General features: G+C 48.8%; 1 protein-coding gene across 1 annotated transcript in view; it reads left to right on the top strand.

The window, feature by feature from the left end:
- LOC122172922 (serine/arginine repetitive matrix protein 2-like) overlaps positions 1-13549 on the top strand; it is a 22484-nt gene extending 8935 nt beyond the window's left edge. The window contains exons 3-4 of the mRNA XM_065582387.1: positions 45-7941; positions 13054-13549. Of these exons, the coding sequence (XP_065438459.1) occupies positions 6593-7941; positions 13054-13549 (1845 nt within the window). The 5' untranslated portion in view covers positions 45-6592. The remainder of the gene's footprint in view (positions 1-44; positions 7942-13053) is intronic.

Raw genomic sequence — 13549 nt, 5'->3', positions numbered from 1 at the left:
TGTTTGCCAGGCTCTTCCTCTCTCTCTTCCACCTCCATCTACAGACACCACCAAGCAACTGAAGCACTGATCAAAGAGGAGAGCCTGGCTGAAGGGCAACCAGCCAGCCTGTGGTGAGAAGCATCTTCGTTTGTAAGGGCATTATAAGTGTTAAGATCAGTAGAATACGTTTTGCTTTTATTTTATTTGACCAAATCCGACTTGTTATGCTTTGACTTATAATCATTTAAAATCTGTCTTTATAGTTAATAAATCTGTTTGTTTATTCTACCTGAAGCAGTGCGTTTGGTTTGAAGCATGTCAGAGATTCCCCTTGGGATAACAAGCCTGGGACATATCAATTTCTTTCTTAAATTGACGAACTCATATAAGCTTGCAGCATCCAGCAGGCATAACTGGACACTGTAAGACAGAGGTTCCTTGGGTTGTGTCTGGGACCGGAGATATTGGCTAGTGTCATTCGGTTGCACAATCCAAGGAGCAGCTTACATGCCAGAGGCTGTGCATGAACAACCCAGGAGTGGGCGTTCTCACAGCAGAGCAGGGTAAGGCTGGCTCCCAGAGTCAAGGATAGGAGTGACCTAGCAGATCACCGATTCAGATAACACCAAGGGAATGTCACAGCCAGTTAGCCATCAAACATGTTTAAAAACGTAACATAAGTAAAGTCGACGTGCTTTGTATAGGATTTTCTTTGGCAAGCCTGATTTTTAGAGAGATTCATTATTGAAACTTTTAACAGATGTTATGCTTATGGAATAGTGCATTGAAATCCAGCTGTGGGTCAGAGATTGTTCTTAGAAAATGGCTACTGGAATATTTCTATTTTGTCTTTTTTAATTGAATTTGATAATAGCTTTAAACTGTGATAGGACAAAAAGTTATATACTTGTCAAAATCCTGGAATCTTCCCCCTGTGTTTTATTTTCCATTGACCATAATTCTTGTGATTTGATGTTGGGAGTGTCAGAATTGCATTCAAGGTATGAAACTGTATAATTGTGAGATCTGCACAATTTGGCTAGAGAAGCTCACATGGCAGGATTTTGGTCTGAAGTCTGAATTGAACATGTCTTTCTGACAAACAGTTGTACGTAGGTAGGGTCTTTAGAATCCAGTGGCACTTAAGGACCAGTTTCTGCATTATGAGTTATTGGGCATGAAAGAGAAATTGTGTGACACTTGCAGTAGAGCAGTGGTCACCGACTGGTCGATCGTGGAGCCGCTGACAGTCGATTTCACTCCCCCATCTTGTTTTTTTTTTTTCAAGCTAAAGTTAGAAATCAAATAAAGTGGCATGCATGAGCGCATCAGACCAGACCCGTTCAAACCAATCATGTTGCTAGCGAGGCCTGATGAGTTGACCCCCTCAACGTGACAGGTTATACATTTGAAACAGCTTCGTAATTACATTTAAAATGGCACTTATTATTGGTTGCAAGTGCAGAATTGGAAAAAAAAAAAAAAGAGAGAAAAAAAGCTTATTGTGCATGGTGCGCATATCTACCACTCAGAAGTGTTTCCTATAGATTACAGTGGTAGCTAGTATCTAGTATTCTCTTTTTATAATAAAAAACCATGCCTAGCTAGCTAGTGTTGACAATGAGTGACGAACCCGGGCCATCTAAAAAGAAACTGAAAACCTACAACTTCCCTTCGGAATTGGAAAGTGAATTTCTGTTTGCAACAGTGAAAGGTAAGTGTGTATGTCTTCTATGTCACACAAGTATATCAATAAGTTAAAAGGGGAATTTAGAAAGGCACCACAAAACAAGGCATAGCAAATTCAAGGACAGTTTCCGCTTGAATAGCACGCTCTGTACAGAGAGTTAATGAATTGAAGGCCGTTTTGAAAGCTCAACAGTCATGTTTTACTAAACCAGCAGCAAAAGAGAAGGCCTCTACTGAAGCATCGTTTCGTGTTTGCCATCTGCTGGCAAACACAAGAAATCATTTGCGGATGGAGAAGTATTTAAAGAGGCAATGACTGTGGCAACGGACTCCTTATTTAAAGACCTTAAAAACAAAGAGGAAATAATGACGGTAATCTCGAACATATCTCTTGGTGCTTCCACAGTAGCAAGACAGGTGGAATCTTTGTCTGAAGATGTCTTTCAGCAACTACAGCAGGATTTGAGTGACTGTGAATGCTTTTCACTGCACTTCGATGAATCGGTCGACATGACTGACACAGCCTAGGTAGTTGTTTTTGTTTGAATGGTTTTTAAGGATGCGACAACTAAAGAGGACCTTCTGACTATTTTGCCCCTTAAAGAGAAAACAAGAGGTGAAGATATCTACAATGAATTCAAAAAGTACATGCTTGAGAAAATCATTCCAATCAAGAAACTTGTTTTGATCACAACGGATGGTGCACCCGCCATGCTTAGCGCACATGCAGGCTTTGTTGGATTTTGTAGAAATGATCCAGATTTTCCTTCATTTGTGAATTCCCACTGTATAATCCACCAGCAAACACTAGCGAGTAAAGTTATGGACGTCTCACATGTAATGAAAATCATTGTCAGAATTGGAAACTTGATTTGAGCAAGAGCCCTCCGGCACCACCTGTTTAAAACTTTACTTGAAGTGGATGCTGCTTATGGTGAGCTGCTCCTCCATGCAGATGTGAGGTGGTTAAGCAGCGGGAAAGCCCTGCAAAGATTTTTGGATCCAATGCCCGAAATCACCACTTTTCTAAAATCAAGGAATGAAGTGTGCAATGAGCTGTCAGACAATGCATGGCTGCTAGACTTCGGGTTCCTTGCTGACATAACGTCCAGATTGAACAAGCTGAACTGCAAACTGCAGGGAAAGGAAGAGACTGATGACATATGATCAGTGCGGTGAATGCACTCAACTTGAAACTGGGTCTGTGGTCCTCTCAGTTAAAGGATAAAATGCTGCAGCACTTCCCGAGTCTGGAGAAAATACTAGAAAAAATTGAAGACAAAGAAAAATGGTTCCACCCAGAAAAGTTCTGTGCACAGCTGGCCAAATTAGCAGAGGAACTCAATAGGTGATTTCAAGAATTAGACGTGATGGAGCCAATCGTCATGTGATCTCAAATCCGTTCCTTCCAGCAGACATTGGTGGACTGGCTGCGACATTCCATCAGGTGTTTGATTTACAAAGTAGTGGAATTGATATGGAGATAATTACTATGCAAAGTGACACTGAGCTGAAAGCCAGATCAAGGGACAGCAATTTGGGGGGGGGCTCCTAAACCGAGAAAAGTATCCCCTTCTATTGTCCTAAAAGTGAAAGTTTACTTTGGTTCCACCTATCTGTGAGAGACAGCGTTCTCACAAAAGAAGATGATCAAGCCCAAGTATTCCACCAGAACTGCATCCGACTAGCTATTTCAAATTACAACCCAAATTTCAAGACACTGACAGATAATGTGCAGTCACAAGTGTCACACAGACTCAGTAAGTAAGGAAACGTATAATTATATATACAGTATTAAGCAATTGACCTCAGCTTTATATAACAAACTGTTATTTCTACATTTTCTTTGAGGTAGATCCTGGGTTGCACTTAAATTCAACAAGTGATCTTGTGCTTAAAAAGGTTGGAAACCACTGCCTTAGTTCTTAATAATGGACATTTAGGAATAGATAAAAGTCTTAGTAGGCTACAGATGACAGGATGGTGGCCAAGTATGTGGAGCAATATATAAACAAGTGCCATACCAAAATAGTAAAGGGACCCTTGGGACATCAAAGAACAGAAGGTCCTTGCAGGTTGATTATATTGGTCCACTTGCAAAACCTGCAAGAGGACGTTGCCCAGTCCGCTTACAATAAGTGGATTTGGGTTGGGTTTTTTAAAAGTTACCTTTAATGTGTTATAGTAGCGGGTTGCAGGGTTTGGGAGGTGTAAGGGGGGGTGTCTGTTTTTTTGTTTTGTTTTTTAGAATTTCCCGCCAGAGGGTGTGATTGGTTGTCACTCACTTGCACATGTGCAGTGAGGACGACTGGTGCACACAACTGTAAATCTGAAGAATGAGATTTTTTTTTATTTAATACTATTAAGACTTTATTAATATGACATCATGAGTAAAGTTTTAGGAATGAAACAGCGTTCATTCATAAAACCAGTTATCGCAATAACCGGCTAAATGGCAATAAAGCTGCTCATTAAGTCCCCGCATTTCGCGCTTATTGAAAAAGTCCGCAGCTGTTCGGTTCAATTACCGTCCGCTTGTTAGAGCCGTAGCTGTTTGGCCGGCTGCTCTTGCAGTTTCAGTCCAATTGCCACTTGGATCACTGATCCTTGCTGGTTGGGTCTATGCATCCGAAGAAGTGGGCTGTAGCCTACCAAAGCTTATGCTCAAATAAATGTGTTAGTCTCTAAGGTGCCACAGGTACTCCTTTTGTTTTACCATTGTAACTCCTGTTTACCTCCCAACATTGTAAATTGTTCATTACACTTGTTTTAATAAGACTTCATATTATAACTAAAATTCCATTTTGAAATGTTTACTCCATTTTGCAAAACCCGGCTGTAACCTTATTAAATTAGTTCAGATGTCTGAATGAGGGATGCATGGAGAATGGAATCAACCTCCAGCCCCAGCCTGTCCTGATAAAGTGCAGTGCAAACACCAAGGGCTGAAGATACAGACAACAGCCCCGACAAAGTGAGAAGAGTCCACCCTAAAAGAAAAGAACAAAGGTGCAATTGAAACAAGATCAAAGTCAGGTCCCAGGCTGAAAGTCACGTCTGCAATTGACGGGTGATCCATCACACAGTACCCAGAGGCAGCGTGACACAGCAAGACCCATAGACGCTTGTTCAAACTAAAGCCTATAAAAAGGAGGAGTGAGGTGGAAGATTTTGGTTAACGTTCTGCTGACAATATTGAAGGGCAGCGGTGCGCGCCCGACAGAGACCCGGCTCTTCCTCGTGCCCGGCTTTCCTGGCCAGTTAGCCGCCACGAGCTACGAACCCAAGCTACGGACTCAAGCTACGTCCAGGACTGGTAACTATACAGCAGCTGCAGAATATTGGCTGTATGTGTATGTAGGTATTAGCTATTGGTTATAAATCAAATTGTGTTCTCATAATAAACGTGGCATATTGCCTTGTGCCCTGAAAAGTACCTGTGTATTTTTATCAGCCTAACAACAGAAGCTGCAAGACTCCTCTGAAGAAAAGAAGCCATCTGAAATGAAAAGGGTTTTCGCCAGGCTTTGGGTGGAGTCTTGTGAGGCTTAGGGTGGGGGTTGCTTTGGGGTTCTGAAGAGCCACTGCCTGCAAGAAGCCTCAAGCAGCAGCAGCAAGAGAATCCTAAGGTTGCCCTGACAACAGCTGCTATTGCAACCAAGCCAGCAGTCTTTGCCAGCAGCGGCTCTGTAACTGCCGCTGGAGGGCAACCACTGTTGCCTCAGCTGCTCGTCAGAACCAGCTCTCACAGCTTCCTGAGGGAAGACACCATCCCTGATAACATCTCCATTTCTAGACAGAACAGAAGGACCTTTGCCAGTTCAGAGGTAGTTAAGAATAACAGAAGTAAGTATAAGTCTCCATCTATTATTAAGGAATGTGTGGGTTTCACCTGTAAATAAAGCTGGATGCCAGTGGTTTGAGTGAGATCCTCCCTTACCCATCCAATGGCCGCACCATACAGAGGTTTGTTTTATGGCCCATAATCTGTGTTCCACTGGTTGCATGACACTTATTAGCATTTAATCCACTTTTGAAGAGACTCAGTTTGTTTTGAAATGAAGTGACACTGCTGTGGAGATCCACTACATTGACATTTCACCCCTGTAGCTTTAAGTGGCCTGTCAAATCAACAAGGAAGGCCGGGATGCTCATGCATGCTGCATCTCTCATAAAAGCGTGTAGCGCTTCTGCCTTTTTCCCTGGAATTTTATGTAGATATTCTTCCAAATGAACTCAAATTTCCCACAGCCTTATTAGTACCTGCCCTCTGCTCAGCCAACCGATGCCATTATGAACCCACAGGTCATCATAATCGGCAGATACTTCTGAAAGAAAGCTTTTGAACTTTGTGTTACAGTGCTCAGTTGGACCAAAGGAAGTTGACACATTTAATCACCATTGACATTATATGAGTCTCTTCAAAAGGGATTTGCAGAGGTTGTCAAGGAGCAAGCACTTAATTTGAACTAGCATCAGTTTCTGCCAATTAAAAAAAAAACAGAGTATGTTCCTTTTTTAAAAAAATTACATTCTTCTTCGAGTGCTTGCTCATATCCATTCCATTAGGTGTGCGCGCGCCGCGTGCACGATCGTCGGAAAATTTTCTACCCTAGCAACACCGGCGGGTCAGCTGTGGAGCCCCCTAGAGTGGCGCCTTCATGGCGCTGAATATATACCCCAGCCGACCCGGCGCCCCCTCAGTTCCTTCTTACCGCCCCTGACGGTCGTTGGAACTGTGGAGCGCGGCGTAGCTGTTCTCCACTCTCCCTAGCTTATTCAGTCATTCACAGTTATAGTTATAGTTCTAGTTGTTTATAGTTAAATAGTTGGTTTTTTCACTTGTTAATAGTTGTTATATAGTTCAAGGGGATTAAGGGGGTTGTCTCCCCCTTTTTCCCCCGGCCACGTGGCTGGGCTCATGCCCAAGGCTCCCGGCTTCAAGCAGTGCGCCTCCTGCGCTAAGCCTATGCCAACGAGCGACCCGCACGACTCGTGTCTGAAGTGCCTGGGAGAGTCCCATCAAACAGATAAGTGCAAGATCTGTAAGGCCTTCAGACCGAGGACCAAGAAGGAGCGGGACTTTCGGCTCCGGCAACTCCTTATGGAGGCGGCACTTAGCCCGGACGCTCCATCAGCGCGTCAGGCCCCGGCACCTGGCACCTGGGTGCACAGTGCCCCGGCGGCACCGACCATTCCGACCACGCGAGTGGCGTCGGACAAGCCTCCACGGCACCGGACCTCGTCGGCACCGCAATCACAGCAAGTGCCTCGGCGCCGTTCATTATCCCCGGGACATAAAAAAGCCCATAAGACGGGGACCTCCGTGCCGAAGACGCCGGCTCCCCCAGTGCCAGGGGTAGAGCCGCGTCCGCCTGTGGAGCACCGGAAACAGGTGCCTCCAGCACCGTCGACTCCGGCTCCGAGGCCGTTGAGTCCGGTGCAGACAGGGTCACCACCGAGACCGGCGGTGATACAGTGCCTCCCGTCGACCCCAGAGACCTTCGCGACGGCGAGAGACTTGATCGCTCTCACGGAGCCGGCACCGCCCCAACCACCGGCACCGCCGGCACTGTTGACTCGTCCGGTCCAATCTAGGGGGAAACCTGCCTTGATGCGCCCTCCATCGCAGGGGCTGGAACCACGGCACCGGTCCAGGTCCCGAAGCAGGTCCCCACGCCGCTCGCAGTCCCGGCGCCGGATATCACCTCGGCACCGGTCGTACTCGCGGCCAAGATCTTCGTCGCGGCACCGCTCTACGTCTCGGCACCGCTATGATCGTCGGCACCGATCAACATCGAGACGTAGTTCTCGGCACCGCTACGATCGACGCTCGACGTCGAGAGGCCGCTCCCGGCACCGGGCCTACTCCAGGTCATCGTCGAGGTCCAGATCCGACTCCCGGCACCGGCGAGGTCATCGGCACCGATCGCGATCCCGGCACCGATCGCCGGCACCGCGTAGAGATAGAACATCTCCGGACCGGCACCGTGCGGCACCGCATCCCGCGGGATTCGTCTCGGCGCACTCGGCACCGCCATGGCCATCAAGATCAGTGTCTCGCTCCTCTGAGGACTTATCGAGATCGGCATACCCCCCTCAGGGGCAAGCCGAGGAGCAGGACATAGGCCATTGGCAGGAGGTAGCAGAGGACCCTGCTCATGGCCCATCTCACTGGTCGTTCTGGACCCCGTGGGCGTACCATCAGGCGCAAGGGGCTCCAATAACTTCGACCTCTCGCTCGGGTCACTCCGACAGAAGGGCCCCAGAGTCCACTATCAGGGGGCATGGAGGCTTCCGTGTCCGCACCACCTGACGTCCTGGACCCAAGGGCAGGTGATGCTCCGGCCCAGGAGCAGGGAGACCAGGAACCTCCCTTGGATCCTTTACCACCGGAGGCATCTTCCTCTTCCTCTCCGGATGAGGCAGTGGCGGGCACGTCGTGCACAGGTCCAGCCCCAATAGATCTTCGGGCTCATCAGGACCTCCTACGTAGGGTGGCCCGTAATATGGACCTGCAGGCGGAGGAGATAGTGGAGGTGCAGGACCCCATTGTAAATATCCTCACGGCGGATGTCCCATCAAGAGTGGCGTTACCCCTGATCCGCACGATCCAGGCTAATGCAAATACGATATGGCAAACTCCTGCCTCTATCCCACCCACAGCGAGAGGGGTGGAAAGAAAGTACTTTGTCCCCTCCAAAGACTACGAGTACTTGTATACCCATCCCCAGCCGTGTTCACTGGTGGTGTCATCAGTGAATGCAAGGGAGCACGGTCAACAGGTCAACAGGCCGCAGCGCCCAAATCGAAGGAGGCTAAGTGCCTCGATTTGTTTGGCCGTAAAGTTTATTCAGCCGGAGGGCTGCAACTTAGAGTGGCTAACCAGCAGGCGCTCCTGAGCCGCTACAACTTTAACTCCTGGAACTCTATGGGGAAGTTCAAGGAATTGGTTCCCCAAGAGTCCAGGGAGGAGTTTGGGGCCTTGGTAGAGGAGGGTAAGAAGGTGGCTCGGACCTCCTTACAGGCCTCCTTGGACATAGCGGACTCGGCTGCGAGAACCCTGGCTTCGGGCATCGCTATGCGAAGAACCTCCTGGCTCCAAGTTTCGGGTTTGCCCCCGGAATTGCAACAAACCCTGCAGGATTTGCCCTTCGAAGGACAGGGGTTGTTCTCGGAGAAGACGGACTCTTGCCTGCAGAGCCTCAAGGACTCCAGGACAATCATGCGCTCCCTGGGGATGCATGTTGCGGGTCCTCAGCGCAGGCCATTTAGGCCTCAGCCTCAGCGCTTCTACCCCCCCCCCACCTCGTCAGAGACAGGACTCGGCCCGGAGGCGTGGGCGAGGTGGTAGACGAAGGTGGACCGGCCCTCAACCCGGTCAGAACCAAGGGCCACCAAGGCCACCCGCAGGCCCCAGGCAGAACTTTTGAAGGTGCGGTCGAGGACGGCGCCCCAGTCATCCCCCAGGATCCAGCCCCCTCCTTTCGGGATCGCCTCTCCCACTTCCACCGTGTTTGGTCCCTTATAACTTCGGACCGTTGGGTCCTTCGCACGGTGGAGAGGGGATATGCTATCCAGTTTTCTTCAATCCCCCCCCCACCCCCCTTCCCCGTCCCTCTTCAGGGACCCTTCTCACGAGCAACTTCTTATACAGGAGGTTTCCACGCTCCTTGCTATGGGGGCCATAGAGGAGGTTCCAGTAGAGTTAAGGGGCAAGGGATTTTATTCCCGTTACTTCCTCATTCCCAAGTCCAAAGGAGGTCTGCGACCCATCTTGGACTTGCGCGGACTCAACAAATTCGTAGTAAAGTTGAAGTTCCGCATGGTCTCTCTGGGGGCCATTATCCCTTCCCTCGATCCTGGAGACTGGTTCGCCGCCCTCGACATGAAAGACGCATACTTTCACATCGCAATTTACCCGCCTCACAGACGCTTCCTGCGATTCGTAGTAAGCAAAGTGCACTATCAATTTGCAGTCCTTCCCTTCGGCCTATCCTCGGCCCCAAGAGTGTTCACGAAATGTATGGCTGTCGTGGCAGCGTACCTTCGTCGGCAAGGGATACAGGTGTTCCCGTACCTAGACGACTGGCTGGTACGCGGTCGCACCAAAGAGCAATTTCGAGCTCACATCCACATAATAGTGCACACATTCAACGAGTTGGGCATCCTACTCAACAAGGACAAATCCACTCTAGAACCTACCCAGAGAATAGAATTCATCGGCGCAGTCCTAGACTCCAGACGTGCACAAGCCATCCTGCCAGACAACCGCTTTTGTACCATCACGGGCCTCATTCAAGGGCTCAAGGCCTTCCCAACTACCACTGTGAGGTCGTGCCTCACCCTGCTGGGTCACATGGCTTCCTGCACGTACGTAACCAGGCATGCCAGACTTCGGCTTCGCCCACTCCAAACCTGGGTGTCGTCGATATACCGCCCACATCGGGACAGCCTGAACATGGTGGTCACGGTCCCGAACTCGGTCCTGACCTCCCTCACCTGGTGGCTAGATCACAATGTGGTTTGCGAGGGGATGCCGTTTCACGCCCCACAACCCTCTCTGCACCTGGTCACAGACGCTTCATCTCTGGGTTGGGGCGCCCATCTCAACGAACACCATACCCAGGGCCTGTGGACTGCACCTCAGCTAGCCCTGCACATCAATGTTCGGGAACTGATGGCGGTGCGCCTGGCGTGCCAGGCATTTCTCAATCTCCTACGTGGCAACTGTGTGTTAGTTCTCATCGACAACACCACGGCCATGTTTTACATCAACAAGCAAGGAGGAGCACGTTCGTCAATTCTATGCCAAGAGGCCATTCGCCTGTGGGACTTCTGCATCGCCCACTCAATCCATCTCACGGCATCGTTCCTCCCTGGAGTCCAGAACACTTTAGCTAGGGTTACCATACGTCCTCTTTTTCCCGGACATGTCCGGCTTTTCAGCAATCAAACCCCCATCCGGGGGGAATTGCTGAAAAGCCACACATGTCCGGGAAAATGGCCGGCACTTCCTCTCCCCCTGTGGCTCTGCTCCACTCCTCCTCTCTCAGATTTACAGAGCCAAGCTGCCCGAGCAAGCGCTACTGGCTTCGGGCAGCCCCCCCCGCCCCCCGCCTCCGGACCCCGAGCCCCCAGCCAGGCACTTCTCCTACCCGGCTCCAGCTGAGCTGCTCCCACGGTGCAGGGTCCGGAGGCAGGGGGGAGGCTGCCTGAAGCCGGTAACGCTGGCTCCTGCAGCTCTGCTCTGTAAGTCTGAGGGGGCGGAGCCGAGCAGCTCAGTTGGAGCCGGGGAAGGGACGTGTCCAGCCAGCTCTGGGTCCTGAGGTAGGGGAGGGCTGCCCGAAGCCAGCAGCTCAGCTCTTACAGTCTGAGCTGGGAGGAGCAGCTCAGCTGGAGCCCAGGTAGGAGAAGTGCTTGAAGCCGGTAGCACTAGGGCAGCTTGGCTCTTAAACAGAGCCGAAGAGTCAGGGAGCAGCAGCAGTCGCCAGAGCCTGCTCTAAGGTAAGCCAGGGATGCCAGCAAAGCTGGGAGTACCATGCGCCGCTGATTGCACAGGTGGGGGGCAGCGCTGGGGGAGCTGCTCCGGGGAGTCGCCAAAAAGCACTAACTGGTGGGGGAGGAGGGGAGGGCAGTGTGAAAAAGGCAGGAGTGTGCAGAGGGATCAGAGCTCTGGCTGCGATGGGCATCGGGCTGCCTTGCCTGCAAGTGGATCAGAGCTCCTGGGGCTGGGGTGTGCTGTATGGCACTCAGCTCCCCATTTGTGATGAGACACAGCAGTGTGGTGGATCACTGCGAAATACCTGCCCAATCAGAGCTGTGGGGGCAGGACTTGCAGGGGCTGGCTCCGACAGCTCCCATTGGAGCTTTTCCCAGCCAATGGGAGCCACTGAGCTTGCCTTGTGGCGGGCCCAGCACGTGGAGACCCTGGCTGCCCCTGGTCCTAGGAGCAAACACAATGCCAAAACGAAAGTGTAAATTCACTGCAGAACTAAAGACAAAGTTCCCATGTTTTCGAAGTGGTAGAGATGAATGGGAAGCTGAGTGCATGGTATGTAGACCTGGTACTTACATCTCTCTGAAAAATAACGGTGCTAATGATTTACAAACTCATGTGGACTCAGACAAGCACAAAAAAGCAGTTCAAGGAGAGAGCTCATCAACAAAATTGACAGATTATTTTGTAAAACCAGGCAGCGAATCAGAGGATGCTGTTACTGCAGCAGAGGGTGCGTTTGCATTTCACACTGTTAAGCATCATAATAGCTTTAAGTCAATGGATTGCACATCTGTCTTGTTGAAGAAGACATTCCCTGATTCTGAAGTGGCACGGAAATTTTCAAGTGCTAGAACCAAGACAGAAGCAATTGTTATCTCCGTGCTTGCACCACATTCTGTTGATGTTGTTCTGAAAACATTTGAAGAAAATGACATAGCTTACTGTGGAGTTGCTACAGATGGAAGCAATCACGGTTCAGTGAAAATATTTCCAGTAATTATTCAGTATTTCAACTGGAAGAATGGCGGTTTGCAGTCAAGTTTGATTGAGGTCCAGAACACACCTAATGAGACTGCCGACACAATTGCTCATTACGTAAAAGAAACGCTTGAAAAAAATGGTTTGTTCGAGAAGTGTATTGCATTTACAGGTGACAACTGCAATACAATGTTTGGAGGACTCCGGCGTGATGAAGATGGAAAGAACGTGTTTGCAAACTTAAAGAAGTTGTTGCAGAAGAGAACATTAATTGGTGTGGGTTGCCCAGCACACATTTTGAACAACTGTGTTCACCATGCAGCAGAAAGAATGAACATTGACATTGAGAACATTATTTTTAAAATTTACCAGTACTTTCATATCTACACTGTCCGAACTGAGCGACTGAAGGAGTACTGTGAGTTTGTTGATGTTGAATACAGAAAGCTGCTTTCTCATAGCAAGACACGATGGCTGTCATTATTTCCGGGCATTACAAGGCTGATACAGATGTTTCCAGCCTTGAAGTCATTCTTTCTGTCACAGGACAAACCACCCATAGTGCTTAAGACATTTTTTGAGTATGAATTAAGTGAGATTTACCTCTGGCACATGCATTCACTCATGAGTGTATTCCAAACTTACATCCAAGAAATCGAAAGGGAAAGCAATTCTGTTGTGGAAGTGCTGAACAGTTTGAACTCGGTTCAGACTATCCTTCTTGAACGCAAGACTCACAACTTTATGTCCCTGAAAGTTAAGGGACTACTGGCACAAAAGCGCATGGAAGGAATTGATGAAGAGTGTGACAAATTCTGTGCTGAAGTGAATAATATGTACAGCAGATGCTTAGAATATTTGGAGATGTGGCTTAGACCCCTTGAAGACTTCTCTTGTTTCAGGTGGATTACCCTGAGTGAGACACCGAATTGGAGTGATGTGGAACCTTGTATCAAGTACCTGACCGATAAGGGGATGCAAATTGATGACGTGAAGTGTTTTGATCAGTTCAGCAACCTGAAGAAGTTTACAGAAAGTTGCAACAGTGATGAAGAGTTCAGTAATTTGCTAGCACACCAGAAGTGGACCAAATATTTTGAGAAATCCAAAAACATTGAGTGTCATTCAGAACTGTTAAAGATTGCACAGTTTTTCTTTGCTATTCCTTCTCACAATGCAAATGTAGAGCGAATTTTTTCACTGATGCAAAGCCAGTGGACAAAGGAAAGGACCAACTTGAATGTTGAGTCGTTGAAAGTAATTCTACTTGTACAGTACAACTTCAGACAAACTTCTTGTAAAGACTTTCATGCCTTCTTAAAGAGCAATCAACCACTGCTGAGAAAAATGCGATCTGCAGAGAAGTATGCGTGGGCACATGAGGAGAAAGAAAACTGA

Source organism: Chrysemys picta, chromosome 2, assembly GCF_011386835.1.
Source record: "Chrysemys picta bellii isolate R12L10 chromosome 2, ASM1138683v2, whole genome shotgun sequence".
NCBI classification, from domain to species: domain Eukaryota; kingdom Metazoa; phylum Chordata; order Testudines; family Emydidae; genus Chrysemys; species Chrysemys picta.
Note: the sequence above shows the minus strand (reverse complement) of the source record. Positions and strands in the feature narration are given on the sequence as shown.